Source organism: Thunnus maccoyii, chromosome 20, assembly GCF_910596095.1.
Source record: "Thunnus maccoyii chromosome 20, fThuMac1.1, whole genome shotgun sequence".
Taxonomy (NCBI): Eukaryota; Metazoa; Chordata; class Actinopteri; order Scombriformes; family Scombridae; genus Thunnus; species Thunnus maccoyii.
Window position 1 is genome coordinate 14,652,779 of NC_056552.1, and position 16,817 is coordinate 14,669,595.

Below are 16,817 nucleotides of genomic sequence, written 5' to 3' on the forward strand. Positions count from 1 at the left end.
CCAGCACCAATAATCTCCTCAGCCTGTTTCAGCACCATGGACAGCGAATTCTCCCTTTCTGCCCTAAATGCATTAAAGAAAGCTCCAACTTGTCGTATTCCAACCACAGTACTGTAGTCAATACTGTAATGCAGAAAGCGTGTAGAGTTTTTCAGAGCATGTGTTAGCAGCTACAGTCTATCTGTCTTTTCTTCTATTTCAGTCACAGGGACAGCGTTTTCTTTCCGCACACATCCAAACTGCCCCACATTTCTACCGAAAAAGAATAAACACCCCGCAGAGGAGTATGAACAAGAAATAGTGAAGAAATAACACAACCAGAAGCAGATAAAAGAAATCCAATGCATGTGCGCCTTTAGATCACCAAACTTAAACCAGGCTTATTATAAGTCCAAATATTCTAGAGCTGTTTCATTAAATAATACAACATGACTTACCGTGTTATCCCCGTTGAAGCCATATGTTTAACACACAAATCTACTTTTCCACACACTGTTGCCGTCTCTGGGCCGCGGTAAAACACAGCCCGAAGAGAAAATCCAGGAAATAACATCCACACAACTCATCCACCCGCCTGACCAAACACCGACCCCACTTTTGGGGGCGGGGGAGGGGGAAATACCGCTGTCTGCGCCTTCAAACCGCGGAAAAAAATGAGTAGTTTCTTTAAGAATTCAAGTCACAAAAAAGATGACTGTCTTCATGCAATTGAAAAAAAAATACTATTCTTCCTCTCCTCTAGTCTTCTTTTAGTTTGAGTCTCTAGTGCGGGACTTACAGGGTAACTAGAGCTTTGTAGGAGAGAGACAGAGTAACAGTATATCTCCTCTAGTGTTCCCCCTTGCTTTCTCAACCAGAGAGGGAGAGAGAGAGAGGGAGGGAGGGGGAGACAGACAGACCTAGAGACATGAGCTGAAGGAAAAGAGAGAGAGAGAAAGAGAGAGAGAGAGAGAGAGAGGCGATGCGGAGTCAGAAAGGGAGGTTTTTTTGTGTTAAGGTAGCCGTGCATTTACCGCAGGAGCAGCAAGTTGCAGCGGAGACGGTGATCGGTGCACCATCGTAATCTAATTATGTCCACGGCAAAAGGCGCACGGATTACCGGGTGGTTGCTTTGCTATGTTCCGCTCTGCTCTCCTCTTTGCGCCCCATGGCGGAGAGAGTAGTATATGGGGCACTGTGACTGTAGGCTGTCTTATCAAATTTTAACTCGTCAGTATCCACTCACACGCATATCAGTAAAAGTTAGGAGCATCAAATATACAGTCAGACCTTCACCGCTCTTTAAAGTGACACGAAAAGCACAATAAACGCACCTCTTCTTCACTATATTGCAAAAAAAATAAATAAAATAAAATACCATTGTTGCCACAGGTGCACCATGCAGAAGCAAAAGGGTGCATCACACAGTATGGTGCACGATCAGGAGACTCATTGTGAAAGTGAGAGAGGAAAGATGAGAAGATGATGTGGTAAATGATTTGGACACAGCACAATTATCACTATTCTTTGGAGCACTACAGCAACCCGGTTTTTCAGTAGTTTGGGAGATTGAGATGCAGCTATGCCGGATGTTTCGGTTTGGGATTAACTGTTCCTGCATGCTTATTTCACTGCTGAAATTCTTACAGAGAGAAGTCGCCTATCAGGCTTGCTGAAATTTCTTGGTCACTTCTCTTCAGTGGTAGCTTACTTTACATTTCTCTCTGCTGAATATGGACATGCAGCTGGGGTACTGCAGATATCTTAATAGCTGTTAAAACAGTAATCCTACAATGAATATTCAAACCTCATAAGAAAAAATAAATGGAGTCCATCCAAGCTCAGAGTGAGAGAGAGGCAGGGTGGATGGTGGAGGTAGAAATACTAATAGTAGTTCTAAATGTACTAAAAATTATGCAGAATGTATGTGTTTCATCATATTTTATAAGAGGACCATGCAGTATGTTTTGTATGTAAAATCTATGTAAAGTAACCAGTAATGAAGTAAATGTAGTGGAGTAAAAATATTACATTTTGAAATGTAGTGAAGGTGTATCAAGAAGCAGAGAATGTAAATACTAGTGTAAAAAGTACCTTAAATAGACAGACAACTATTCACATTTAGGATTTCTAATTCACCTGACCTGCTTGTCTTTGTACACAGAAAGAACTCTATATAGAAACCCATACAGGACTTCTCACTATACTGAGAAGACAGCACTCTTGTACAGCCCAAAATTGTATTAGCTTTAATATAAAACTACTATATCTATAGTTAAATCGCTTGGTTGACAATCATGGATAAAAGGCTAATAAATTCATGAACAGTAGAAAAATATCAAATGTATTGTTTCTACAAATAATTCAGAAGATGTAATCAGTCTATAGGCACAGTGGGGGGACGCAGAATGCACACTGGCATCACAGCCAGCGACTTTCAAAATTATCACTTTGAATATGTAGATTATAGGAGCGAAACTGAACTCCTGCAAAGACTCTGTAAAATTTGAATATCCATCTTCAGTGTGGGTTAATCTCAGTGGAAAACTTGTGTGTAATCCTCTGGTGCTCTTCGCACCTTTTTATAAAAAGATTTTTCTCAGCTTGCTGATCTGCTCACTGTTTGTTTTGAAAAGAGAGGCAACTGCACAAGGGTTATTTATTTTGTGAGCCATTCTATTTCCCTAAACTACATATTGGCACTTAAAATTGAAAATATATCAACAAAGCAGTAGAAATATGCTACCAGACAAGGCAATAATGGTAAAGATTAATTTAATTTACTTAATGTCCACTCTGTAAGCCTATGGTAGATTGGAAGAAGAGGTCCTAAAACTAAGTAATCCTTCACCCAATTTGCTTTGAGTCAAGTCATCCGGCTTTACTTCCACATCCATTTGGCTATGGGTCATCAAAAAGTTGAAGTATCAGCCAAATGAGTATTATGCCAAATGTAGCTCCCTAAATTCTCAGCAGCTGAGTTTATGATTACCAGAAGAAAAGGAGACTTAAATCAATTCCAATTGTAAGTAAAGGATGATGCAACTCGCTCAAATATGGTTGTAAAATAATAGTCATGATATGTTTGTGTCTCCTGCTAACCTATAAAAGTTAGGTTTGCTAGCAGAGAACAAAATATAATAGCAATATAAATAAAGTTGTCAGGTCAGTTAATGGCCTTTCTTTAAAGGAACCAAACAGTTTTAGGGGTAAGAATGTTACATTTTGGATCTCAGGAGTTGTCATAAATTGGGCAGAAAGTGGTGCCAAGTGGGACTTTAGAGGGACACTGACCATGTTAAAGTAGAAACACAATGCTACGGGTACCATTTCTCTTCTTTAACTAAGATGTGTCATCTGCAAATAGGCAAAAAGTTCTCCATTTCCCAGCATTCAAAATCTCAAAATGATGCAGCCTAAAGTGCAGCAGTCAAGAATGAGGCTAGCTCTAATAATACAGCACAGCCACAACTGTTATCATCCACGGCTTTATCTTTTGCCAATAAAAAATGTGATTGGAAGAATGATAGCCAGTAGAAGACCATCTGCTCTATGATATTACAGTGCATCTAGTAATTGCTTTCTTTATTTTGTAATTTGATGGCAAAGCTCAGATATGATGGATGAAGGCAGAGAGTCAGACCCTGTGTCCCTTTGAACCTACAGTACCTGTCTCTCCATCTGCTCTGTGGGATTATAGTTTCGTTACTGTACCTGACTGCAGTTACTGTATTTGATACACAATCCAGCAATTAACATAACAACTTTATCTACTGTACACTGAGTAAAAGGAATTGTAAATTAAATGTTCCTCTTTGTTACAAATTGATCTGGGCAATCGTAATGGTTACTCTAATTTGAAATCTGATTACATAATCAAAGGATTGGAATAACTACCAGTAAAAGGGTTTTCAGGCGGAGGGCCAGGCCAATTATAGCCCCTATACCACTGTGATCTTACCTGTGTGTCCATCTGCTCTGCTCTGCTCTGTGGGATTACACCAAATCCTATTGAGCTTTGGGAATGGCAGCCAAGATCAGTAGGCCTGAACTAATCATGACAAACCACTAGTACAAGAAAGGTTTGTCTTTTCCAACAAAGCACAAGATGGATAAAGGAGAATTATCATTCAGTGATTATTAATGCTCATCTGAGCCAGTACAATTAGTAGATGGCAACGACGGAATATCTCATAATGGTATTATGGAAATAAAAAGTAGTACAGTTTGAGGCACAAAGCAAAAGAGTCTGGTGGCTCAAGATACCATCACATAACATAATATTATTGATCCATGAAGGTGAAATTCTCTTTCCACTTGCTTGGCTCCACAGGGAATAGAGACACTGCAGTGCAGAACTCAGTTACACAAGAAGGTAGAAAGTTTTCATTTATTTATTTTTTTTTAAATGTTCTTCTCATATCGACTCGCTCTTTCTCTCATTTGACCCTACATTTTACTCAGTTTTTTTTTAAGTCTTTTAAAATCAATGCAAGACAAGGTAAAGACAAACAAAACAGAATAATTTTTAGATTTAGATAAAGAGCGTGAACTAAGTCAGCCTCATTCAAAATTTCTCCTATTTTTGCCAAGGTGATTGACTGAGCGTAGGTTTGTGGAGGTGAATCCTTTTCACATTGGAGCCCCCAATGTAATTACAACATGTGATGCTATTGGGCCCAAAAAGACTTTTTCCTATAGTCTTACATTGTGAAAGAGATGTCTGTAAATCAGTGGATACATTTTTTTGAGCATCACAACCACCGCAAAATGACTTCATTATCAGAATTCCAATCATTTGGTTTGATCACATTTTGAAAGTCTAGATGTGGAAGACATGAAAACAACATTGTTGTTAGTAAAATAGCAGTTTGATTTATGCTTTATATGTCATATTTCATGTTTCATTTGTAACTTTACAAGAGAAAAGGCTTTTTTGACAGACCTGCTAACATCACACTACTCTTCATAAAGAAGCAGCCAGGACTAGCTTCCAAACAGTACAGATATGCTACACAGCGGATAGCTGGACATGCTAATGTTTGCAGCCTACATTAGAGCACATAAACATGCAGTGTAATCCATTCCTTACAATTTTGGTTTTTGAAAGGCAAAAAACAAAACAAAAAAGACATGAACCTCCATCACACCATTTACAGCATTGCAGTATGTGGAGAAATCCAAAGCTTGACAGACCTGTTGTGCTTAGTTGTGGGCTCTTTCATGCAGAGATCCCACATTATAGCCGTAAAGAAGATCCGTCATTAAGCCGCCTTTGCTTTTTTACAGTGAACCAAACAAAGCCGGCATAATACCACCCCCGTGTGTGCTTTTATATTACATGCTGGCTTTCTGGATTCAGAGGTGTGACGTGTAACTCAACAGCATCAGCTCCCTGTCAGCTCCCTGTCCCACCGTGCCGGCTGTCCCTTTTACATAGATGTTGATCCTGCTCTGTGACTTACTCTGTAGCTGACTTATTGGCAGAGCAACTCTGCCCCCCTATTCCATGTCTGTACCTTTTATACAAAACAGCGAGGCAGAAAAAAGGCGCAGCATTCCCACCTTGAACAGGCTGTGTAAAAGGGGCTTATGTTTGTTGACCAATTGCTATTCAGGGGAGGAGTTTAGCAAACAGTCACACAGTGAAATGGTTACATCCTGAAAAACCTCTGAGGAACAGTCTTTTGAGAGTGTGCATTGCCCTGTATTAAATGACTGAAGTCAACCAGCTCTTTTTTTATATGAATCTATGAGAAACAAAAATGTAATGATCATCGCTGTCAGCACAGGTTTTATAATCTGTATTCTGTTTGATAATAGCAGAGGCAGAAAAGGACTTGTTCATCAATGAAATCAAATAAAAAATGTTAAGAGAGAGAGCAGGAGACAATTACAAAGACAGAAAGTGGGAGATAAACACAGAAAAAGAGAGAAAATGGAAGATAAAAGTAGAGCAACATGAAAGGGAACACTATATTTATTCTGCCAGTCGCCATTAAATCCATCTAGCGTTGGAGCCCTTCCTAGTTCATTTGGTAGAGCAGATGTTAATAGCTTAACAGGGCTAGGCAGTAAGTGTTTAATTAGGTCTGGGAAAAATGATTTATTCAACACATCTGGGCCCATAAAATAACACTCTCTGGACTCTGTTCTTTATGACTCCCAGGCTGGATTCACTCCCTAACTTGAAAATATAACTGCCTGGTGTAGCCTGAGCTTTCAGTCTTGACAAGCAGAATCCTTTATAAACACTGTCTGTGTCCTGTAGTGATGTCATATCTCCTGAAGGGAGTTGAAAACAACTGCACCTAGTGGGAGGAAGAGGCACAGGAGGGGGTGTGTCACTGACAATAAAGCACTGCACAGTTTTAGTGTTGAGGATTACTGGGATTTGCCTGCCTGCTCAGACCATGGTGCTAAGTAAAGTTCTGCCCTTTTATAAGCAATGGCTTGTGGCTTTGATATTTCACTCATGCAGGAATAAAGATGACACATTTTTTCTCTGGCAATTTCCATGTGTAGCTGTGGTGAGAATGTTCCCACCATCAAGTGAATGACCACTTGATGGTGGCCACTTACTGTATACATAACAGGGATTGACTGGTGGATGCCAACTTCCGCTGGCTTTTTTCCTGATACATTGAACTGCCTTCCACATAGGACTGTAGTTTCTTTTGCACAGGAAAAGCACATGTTTCATTTAATTTAAGGTAATTTATGATGTGCAATATTTTGCTGTATCTGTTCTGCACAAGCACATCAGTTTTGTGGCAGATCTTCAACATAAAATTATCATATTTTTATACTGCCATGGCACACAATGTGTTGTTTTGAAAGGAAAGTTTAACAGGTTCTTCATTGGCCATGGTTTATGACAGCTGCTACACACATATTGTGGTTCTCCAAAATCAAGATCATAGTTTCACTGTGAGATCTGGCCAAAAAAACTCCCATTAATTAGCAACCACAGCCTCTGTGCTCACACCATTCACCCTCTGAATAGGATTTGCACCACATGGCACTGGTTAAACAGTTGACTCTGCTGTCTCAATAGGGTTTCAAAGGACACCAACCAGCCAATCAGAATGGGTATTTTTATGGCCTTGGTTTGAAGAATAATGAGAAATTCTTACCACTGTTAGTAACCCCCAACTGCTTGGAAATTATATAAAAGCCTTGGCCTTCAGTTGAATAAACCCATACAGTCATTCTGTTCTGCACACATCAAACTAGTTATATATATATATATATATATATATATATATATATATTGATTTTAACTGTTACTATTATAATTTCTTTACTTATTGCCCATGATGATGTGAATCATTGGATTTCAGTAACTTGACTGTCCACAAACAAATAAATGGACATTATTGCCTTTGGCTGCATATTTGTGATGCTGTATATCTGCATCTTGCCAATCTGCACTTTCAGATTAACAATGTTTCTGGTTAAACTGGTGTGCACTCTCTCCTCTCAATTTGGGGAGTAATTTTCTTAATGCACAACTGTGATTGGCATATCTGCTTATTAAAAGTTATGAGAAGAGGAACGTGACTGAGAAGATAATGATTAATTACTGCACCATTCTAATTTGTATTGCACTTTAGTAAAACGTTATCATAACTGACATGAATGATTGCCAAATTACAAAAATAAGGACAAAGATGTAAAAAAATACAGAACTTTCCTTTAAGTTTCAGACATGTCAGCTTGTATTCTGTTTTTAGACTTAACTGCAAAACAGTTTCATTTTCCATTTCTCTTTATGAACAGTTAATGGAAGCATATAGCTTTCTCTTGCCCATTGGCTGCAATGTAATGGTCCTCACATAACCAAAGCAACTTTAATTATTATATATTTTCCTTTTCTCTTATTTTCCTTCCATATAGTTTCCTTTTTTGTAGAGGAAAATGTGCACATCAGCATCAGTAAACCAGTCAGTCAGAGTTAGAATCGCCCCCTGCCACCCAAATTATCTATGAAAATATCAAAATTCGTGTTATTACAAAATTTAATGTTAATACAACTTTGCAAATGCCTCACTGATGAATTACTAAGTCCTAAACTTTTCCATGCCCTTGGAACTTAATGCCAGTGTGAGGATTAGAATGAATAGAAATCATGAATTAAGGAGAAACTATATTCCAATATACTGTACTGTAGCTGTCTTACAAAAAAACAAAAAAACAACACAAACAAACAAAAATACATATATACAGTAGATTATTGAATCTACTGTATATACAGTAGCTTACTGACTAGGTGTTATCATCACACATCTGTCCCAAACATATGGGCTAGTAAGGGCCTACTAGCCTTATAATAGGTTTAGGAGGCTGTTATCACATATTTATTTCAGTGAACCAATGTTGATGGAGTCCAGTAGCTGCAGAAGGGATGTGTTGTCACATGACTGCCGTTTCTTGCACAAAAACACGTAAGTGTCCATGATAACTCAACAATACGATAAGTTAATGTTAAGGCCGACTGAAATTGATTAGTTTGAATGTCGTGCTGAGTAGCATTAAAAAAAATGGAAAATTTGTGTCCATACACATGAATCTATGATTAAATTTTGTGACTATTTCATGAACTGCTGTGATACTGGGTTGAGCGTCCATAGCAACCACCATAGCAACGACAGAAAGACCTGAAAGAATATCCATAATATTATATAGATATTGATAACAGTCTCCTGAACCTACCAGGTTAGTAGGCCCCTACTAGGCCATATATTTGGGATAGATGTATGATGATAACACCTATTCAATAGGATAACAGTCAATTCGGGTGATTATTTAGAGTACTGGGTTTTCTCAAGTGTCAGGACTTTAGTTTGACTTCATGGCACTGCAAATAACTCAATTAGAAACTGACAGATTCATACTGTGCAACCTGCTTACAGTACAAATCTACTGCACTTCTGTTAAATTCATGTTTTTCAAAAACTCACTGTACTCAAGCTGTCAGGCATTTCAGCTGAACACTTAAATTTTAGGATGCACCATATAGGCTATGTATGTATGATGTGTTCCCAAGAGTGATGTAAAGTGTTTTCCACTGAAAAAGAATACATCTCACCCCACAGAGGTTTAAATGGGTCTTTATTCCTGATAAAGACGAAACAGAAGGTATTATATTGTTAAGTACAGAACTGGCTATAGATACTGCATACAGTTGGGTCGCTGTCCTTAATGAAACAAGAGGCAGCACGAGCATAAGTAAGCTTACCCCGACTTTAGCCAGCAGCTGGCTATTCTCCTCTGGAGAAAAGTTAGCCCCAGCAATACAGATTTGACAAAACTACACTAGATGTTATCCCTCAGGCTACTGTAATTGTTAAGATAATAGTAAAGGCTGTATAGACATTTAGGACAATTGTCAGCTTGTATGTTACTACTCGTAGAACAGTTAGAAAATACCACAGTATTTCAGCTTAAAACAGATGGACTTACAGTTAAGGAAGTCCATTCATTAAGAAATGCCATATATATATTTCATAGTACCAAAGGTAATGTGTTTCACTTCACTACAGCCTTTAAGCACATGGAATAAGGAAGCATAACTTACATATCATAAATAAATTTGACGTCCACATACAGTAGCTGATTGGTGATGAAAATCTGTGAAGTGTATGCAAGTGTTTCCTCAAGCACTGTATAGTCCGAGTGGGCCATCCTGCTGAGAGCAGCTGCCACCCTTCCTGAAAGATGTTCATTGATATGGGCTTCACTGCACAGCTTGAAACACAGAATCTAAATGCTGCTCCAAAGAACAATGTAAGTACAAGTTTTAAAGGAAACTGTTTTAAATACTGTCGTACAGAATTTCTTCACATACAAGTATCAGTGTCAGTGTTAAGTCCCACAAAGTCTAAATTCAGTTTCAAATTATTTTATTAGTATTGGTTTCAGTGGTCAGCCTTTGTGTCACACGGTCTAGATGCTGATTCAGAGGCATTTCCATCCAACCAATTAAAGATTTTGCAGGGGGAAACACTAATACACGATTCTGGACCAAATGGAGGCTGGAGGACAGCCAGATAAATCAGCCTCAGGGAGGATTTATGGCCCACATTTCTTCCCTAACAAGACCAGATGGTAATAGCAGAGACCCAAAACTGTGTACAACGTAAACTGAACATATCACATTCGTATTTGTGTCGTTGCGTGTCTGTAAATTGGTTTCTGACTGCCTCACACAAATGACAAACATATCCTCCATTCACACTAAACACACACACACACACACACATACACAGGTGTTATATTTCACTGACCTATAATTGTACTCTTGCTGCCACATAATTATAACTCCCAAAGTGCACACACATGAGAAAAACACAGAAGTTGTGCATATTAAAAAAGTCTGAAGTAAAAGTATTTCAATGAAATTACACTGAATTTAAATACCAGAATGGTTGGCTCACATTAAAGGATGTGGTTGGCGATTTTCTATATTTTCCTTACTGTCATCAAATCTCATCTTCAGAGCCAAACCAAATATGAACTCAATCTAACTACATTTGTATGTACATTCAATTCCTGATATATTGTATTACTCTGTGCTGTAGACCTCTGTTGTTGACCAAAGATTACTAAAACACCTCAATGGGCTGCAGTGATAACAGTAATAACAGCAATTACATTTTTAGTCTCTAGAGAGTAGTTCCTTGTACTGTGCAGTGGCATCTGCATTGTAAACACTGTAAGCAGAGCTGGTGACAGTCACTGAAGACTCTTTAGTGTTTCTGCCACGATTGTTGCAGTGTTTCAGCTTGTTGTTGTAGCTTGTTGTGCTACATATCAAAGCATATCAAGGCATTCAAAAATTCCATGATCCCATTGCAATCTGATGCTGTTCTAGACTTGTTTATATTTGTAATGTCTATAAACACAGACAGGCACATATTTCCATATTTCATGATAAGATGAACAACACAACTACTAAAATACGGATGTAAAATAACCTACATTTTCCATTGTAAGAAAATTTTGAATTTGGCATCACAGTTATTATATCAGTATGGTGATCAGTTAATGGCTTTTTATAGTGTCTCACACTAACTCCAGAAGAAGTAGCCAGCCAACAAGAGGTGAGAGTGCAGCTATTTAACTGGCAGCTGCCATGTGTGGAAACCTCTGGTCTCTCTGAACATCACAATGGGCCTCCAGTAATATTAATTCAACATGCTTTAATTCCTGAACTGGTAACAGTTACTGAAGACTCTCCTTGGTGTTTCTGCCACGGTTGGTGTGGTGACGCCAAACATTTGCCAAGACTCGATCGTCGCGTGTCACAGCGCTAAAGTCCATCGTCCTCAACTGAGGCAGGGCAGAAATCACATGTTTCCTAAAGACACAAACACACATGCACACACTTTAAATTAGCTTTGAATTCAGGGGCTTTGTGAACATTTTGTGTGCTAATAAATCCAAATTTGAATAAGGAATAAGATGTTTTACTCTATGCAAAGTAGAACGTGTCTCCTGGTGCCTCGCATAAATTATAGTATGATTCCAGATAAAAAATTAAATCAAGAGGCTGACTGCATGAGAAATCTAACCAATGAAGGGTGACCTTCTTTCCATGAGTGTGTGTTTATCTATAGTTGTTATGCAGCTGGGAACAGGATATGAACTGTAATATGGGCTTCATCTCCATTTAAGCACCTATTAAAATGTTACCCACCTACTTGCTTGCCAAGAATCTCTGATTTCACAAACTGCAGACAAACACACACAAACATTATAACTGCAGATTTATCTCACAGAAGTGACCTTCTTTGCTGTAACCTTCAAGAACCTTTAAATATGAATACAGCTTGGGATGCCATCTTTGTACCAGGTCCTGTTCTTTGTTGGAAACAATGCAGACTGACTCTATTCAGTCTCTTTTAGTTCTTTTTATGATGCAACAATGGCCTCAAAATAAAAGCATCCTACAGCCAAGCAGAATGTGTGTTTCAATGAGTCTGAAATGAAATTTGTGCAAACTGAAAGAAAAAAAAACCTGTCTCTACCTGTAGCCTTTACTATTCTCTATGGCATTTCCATGTAGTGTGATGGTGTGTAAATACTGCAGCTCTCCCAGCTTGTCTACTTCTGACAGGTTCCAGATGCCGTTGCTATGAAGGTACAACACACGCAGTTCACGGAGCTCACACAAAACCTGGAACACAAACACATACACATGCCCAGGAAAGATGCAAATGTAATGCATTACACAAAAGATACATACATAATACTAAAAGGTATGAACTGATACCCAGTTGAACCAATGAGGTAATCTAGGCATAAAACTGGTACATATTTACTGCTCATTTGTGAACAAATCATCTCATACAGATAAATTAAATGGTAACATCCTACAAAAATATATTAAAAAGTAAAGTAATACAATAATATATTATATATATGTAGAAATGTAATATATATTAACAGTTAATGTACTTTTAAAGTTGATCCAGTGAACAAAAAAATACTTCAGAGTAAGTATACTGACCATTAATATATATCAACAAGCAAGAAAGCAACAAAGAGACAAAAGGATAAAAAAAGAAAGAAAACAATGACACTTTACTTTAAGTTCCCCAATTACACATTTATAAGCAGTACATTAACATTTAATAAATGGTTTATACCACACTAATGATATAATGATATAAGGGATTTTTTAAGTGTTTATTAGTGTACGGTGTTTGTCAGCAATTATAGTTTCTCCTATGAAGATGTATTTTATATTATTACAACTTATTAAACCTTTTATTAACTGTCTATGTATGGCTTATACAAGCTTAATAAGGAGACATTAAGTAAAGTGTTATCAGGAAAAAATAAGAAACTGATTGGGTGACAGAGAAAATAAAGACAGAAATCTTACTGGATCTATGCCTGTGAGTTTGTTGAAGGACAGGTCCAGCCAGCCGAGCTGTGATGGTTCAGCCAAAAAGTAGCCAAGAGTGTACTGGAGGCCAACAAGGTCAGTGATGTTGTTGTTACTGAGACGCAAAGTGCGGCTCAGATACTTCCTCTTTGAGTTTGTATTTAAAGGCCGCAGCCCACTTCTGGGTTGTTCTGCCAGTGCACCTGAACCATAAAAAAACAGTTAACCTACAGTGATTATTAAAGGGGTGATTTTTTGTGAATATTTGCATTTTTAGGCAGCAATCAGTTTATTTTATGTGATGAATTGCACTCATATGTGTTCATTAGACTTAATGGTTTGATGAGAAGTCATCTCAAACTCTTTGGAAACAGGGAGCATGTTTACTATCAAATACTTTGACAAATATTTTTGGGTGTCTTACTCATTGGTGACTGCATATGTGGGACAATATAGTACACAATACAATACACCTCCACACTTTCATAACAACACTACAACACATACAAGTATCAACATTACAACATTAGCTACTTGGCACATGATATTTTGCAAATGACAAACTTGTGACAGAAAACACCTCTAAAAGGTTATCACTAAGTAGATACACAGATGATGTACTATAATACTTCCATGGGGTTGACATCCAGTGATAAATATTAAATGTGCTGTACAGTACAGTCACTACAGTCCCAATGAGAACTATAAGAATATCATGAACACCATGGGAAATAATGAAAAACATAAAATGCTAAGGTCACTTGCTCATTGTAAAGTTAAAGAGGAGTATGGCAATACCTGTCACATTGCTGATGTCTTTAAATGATAGATCCACCGGTGGGCCATACATGTTCAAGTCTGAAGGTCTACACACACACGTCCAGCAAAAGCAAAATGCTGACCACAGAAGTTGCAAAGGCAATTTCACAGTTTTAAACATAAACTTTGAACAGTTTCCTAGTGATGGAATTCCAAAATGGCCACACTTTAAGTTCATGAGTCACCTACAATTTGGTTCATCAAATAGCTTCTCACACACAACATCATTATTGTCATCATTATTTTAGTAATTTTAATTATAATAACAATTCCAAAGGCTTTGCTATATTAGTACCTACAACTGATTTTTGTCATGCTTCACCTGCCCATTAGAGGCCCTCAGTGAGTTTCCTGCCTTGATCTCTTGACAGGTTGTCATTAGCCACCTGCCTGCACAGCTGCTGCTCGTTTACTCGTTAGCCATTCAGTAGCTTTCTAGCTGTTTTCCCTCATCAGTTGCCTGTTCCAGATGCTTGTGATGCTTAGCTGGATTTGTTTACCTGTACTGACTGCTTGTCTGACACACACACACACACACACGCCAAGTCAAGTTTCAATGTGCCCCCACAAGCACTGAACCCTCACAGACAATAATTGATGTCACCTGTGTTATACCTATGGGAAACAGGTTGGTATGGAGGCTTGGTAATGTAGTGGGCTAGTTGGTCAACTATCAGTTAGACAAACTCATTAGCTTGTTGGCTTCGCTATATTCTAGTTTAGTTTAGTTGGGTTTAAGTCAGTAAGTGAAAGTGTGTTCCAATACTTTACCCTTGCCATCTATATTGATATACTGTCGTTTTCACAGTAAATTTAGTCAAAGTGAGAAAGCCACACACAGTTGAACACACTTAAAGGATATCAAATGATTATTACAACAATTACAATACAATAAAGACTAGATATACCGGTCTCAAGAAGGAAGGGAACTCCTGCTCCAAGACTTCATATATGTACACATACAGAGAAATACGCAGATACACACTACTTTATAAATATATATATTGTATGCATGACAAAATAAAGTCACATAAACACACACTAGTGCTGGAAAAGTAAGGTAGGAAAAGTAAGGAGACCTCTAAATAAGAACTGAAATGAACAAAATGACAATAAAGGCATGATGGCTTAATGGTTAGTACAGTCACCTCGAGCAAGAAGGTCTTGTGTTCAAACCAACCGACCACCAAGGGCCTTTCCACATGTTCTCCCCTGTGGGATCATCTGGTTGCTTCAAACACATGGAGGTCAGGTGAACTGGTGAGTCTCTACTGTCTGCGGGTCTAAATGTGAACGTGTTTGTCTATGAGTGATACCTCACAAATGACTGGAGACCTGTTGGGAGTGCATCCAGTCTTTTTGTGAGCCGGGATGGGCTCCAGCGCCCCTGAATTGGACGTGCGGATTGAAAAGAGCAGAGAAAATGCAGTGCAACGTTTGAGAGGGCAAACGGAGGACGAGTTTAAAAAGAAGCGCTGAAAGAAGGAAGACGTGATGATGGAAAATTGCATCCATCAGCCGGAGTTTTTCCTCACCTTGTCGCTCAATCAAGATGTCTGTGTGTGTGTGTGTGTGTGTGTGTGTGTGAGTGTGCATTTGTGTAGCATCACTAAGAGTACAATAGCATCTCAATGAAGGACTAAGGGCAGTCCTTCAATAAGATGAAGAAAAAAAAACAGACAGACATGCGCACAATGAGTCAAAGCCAAGGACACAGACAGAGAAAGACAGACAGACACTGGCTGGAATCAAGTGTTTATGACAAAATTTTAGTGTGTCAGACTGTGTGAAGTATGAGTGTGTGAAGGTTTTATAGAGTGTGTATTTATGAGCTCCTTGCTTAAGCTTCCTTACCACTGCTCTTCTTTTTAAAAGGCCCACTATTCATAAAGCTAGAACTAGAAACTATTGTAACTCAGGGGAGCATGTTAGAGTGTTCTCACTGGTATTTGTGTACTTTTTTTTCTGTTAATTTTTGCCTCTTGGCAGAATATCTTAACTCCACAGATCAGGAAATAGGGTCATTTTAGTTGAATAAAATATCAAACAGGAGTCTCAGTATTCCTGAAAATGCAGGCTTATGTCCAGACCAGATGGAAAGATCTGGACTTAATTGAATGGGTAGCAATCTCTCCTCCCTCTGCAACTGCCATCAACTTGCCCTTGAGTGATGTGCTTAACCCCCATTTGCTGCATTGAGTCTATTCAGCAGAAAACATTATAAAACTGAAGTTCCTGGGCTGCTCCAAAGTGTGAATGTCTAGTTTTTAAACTGCAACACAGGTAAAAAAAAAAAAACAACAACTATAAAACTATGTTTTATAGTACTATATATGCATGATATTAGAATATAAATGTAACGATGCAATGACACTAGTGGATGTAGGCTGTATGATTGACAGCACATAAAGTAGTATCATTAAAACAGCTTCTTAAAACAAGACCTCTGCTCAGGAGCCGAAAGTCATTACTTCTTTGCTCTCATGTGCTCAAGAGTAAGTCACATAGTACAAAAATAATATAATGAGAAATATTCTAAGTTTAAGCACTATGATCTCAAAAGGTCAAATCAATATGAGAACAGTTTACTTGGCAGTGCCTCTTTTTAACTCCTTCACTGCAGCACATCTGCCTCTAAATTTGCAACCTAAAAATCACAGGGTAGGTGGTTTGATCCCTGTCTCATGTTATTGTGTTTCGTGAGCAAGACACTGAACCCCAAGTTGTCCCTGGTGGTTGGTGCCTTGCATGGTAGTTCGCTGCTATCAGTGTGAGTGTGTGAATGAGAGGCACACTGTACAGCGGTTTGGATAAAAGTGCTATATGCAGTCCATTTACAAAAATAAACCTTTACCATGCATAATGCAGTTTCCATTCACAGGAGCATATTGTAGGAAGCGTTAATTTAAAAACATTGGCATTGAATGTAATCTGGGGTTTTGCATAATTGTCTATTATCAATTTTGTGTTTGAGTCAGAAATACAGTACCGGTGGATTTAGGGCAGCCTCCAGTAATGGCCAATTACATCAATTTCTGTTTGCAATTGCATTTGCAATAAGAGGTGGTCTGTGCAAACAGAGAGGCATACGACAAGCACTTCAGGCTGCACTGCGGCATGTGAT

General features: G+C 38.3%; 1 protein-coding gene across 3 annotated transcripts; it reads right to left on the minus strand.

The window, feature by feature from the left end:
• Nucleotides 1-11,168: 11,168 nt before the first annotated feature.
• Nucleotides 11,169-14,951, minus strand: LOC121887261 (leucine-rich repeat-containing protein 51-like). 3 transcript variants are annotated; one of them, XM_042397943.1, is made up of 6 exons: nt 14,842-14,951; nt 13,673-13,740; nt 12,872-13,077; nt 12,012-12,160; nt 11,681-11,714; nt 11,169-11,341 (listed from the first exon to the last, which is right to left on the minus strand). In XM_042397943.1, the coding sequence occupies exons 1-5, from the start codon at nt 14,934-14,936 to the stop codon at nt 11,708-11,710; spliced, it is 525 nt and encodes a 174-aa protein (XP_042253877.1). In that variant the 5' UTR covers nt 14,937-14,951; the 3' UTR covers nt 11,169-11,341; nt 11,681-11,707. The 3 variants fall into 3 exon arrangements, with proteins under 3 accessions (XP_042253877.1, XP_042253875.1, XP_042253876.1); XM_042397941.1 differs by lacking the exon at nt 11,681-11,714; XM_042397942.1 differs by lacking the exons at nt 11,681-11,714; nt 14,842-14,951 and adding an exon at nt 13,993-14,087.
• Nucleotides 14,952-16,817: the final 1,866 nt, after the last annotated feature.

Bases quoted from the DNA above. Each gene is read 5' to 3' on its own strand.
- LOC121887261 (XM_042397941.1), bottom strand. From the start codon at position 14,936: ATGTGTTTGAAGCAACCAGATGATCCCACAGGGGAGAACATGTGGAAA. The intron at 13,078-13,672 runs GTATTGCCATAC...TTTATGGTTCAG, and splicing joins AGACATCAGCAATGTGACAG to GTGCACTGGCAGAACAACCC. The intron at 12,161-12,871 runs GTAAGATTTCTG...TTTGTGTTCCAG, and splicing joins AACTCACAGGCATAGATCCA to GTTTTGTGTGAGCTCCGTGA.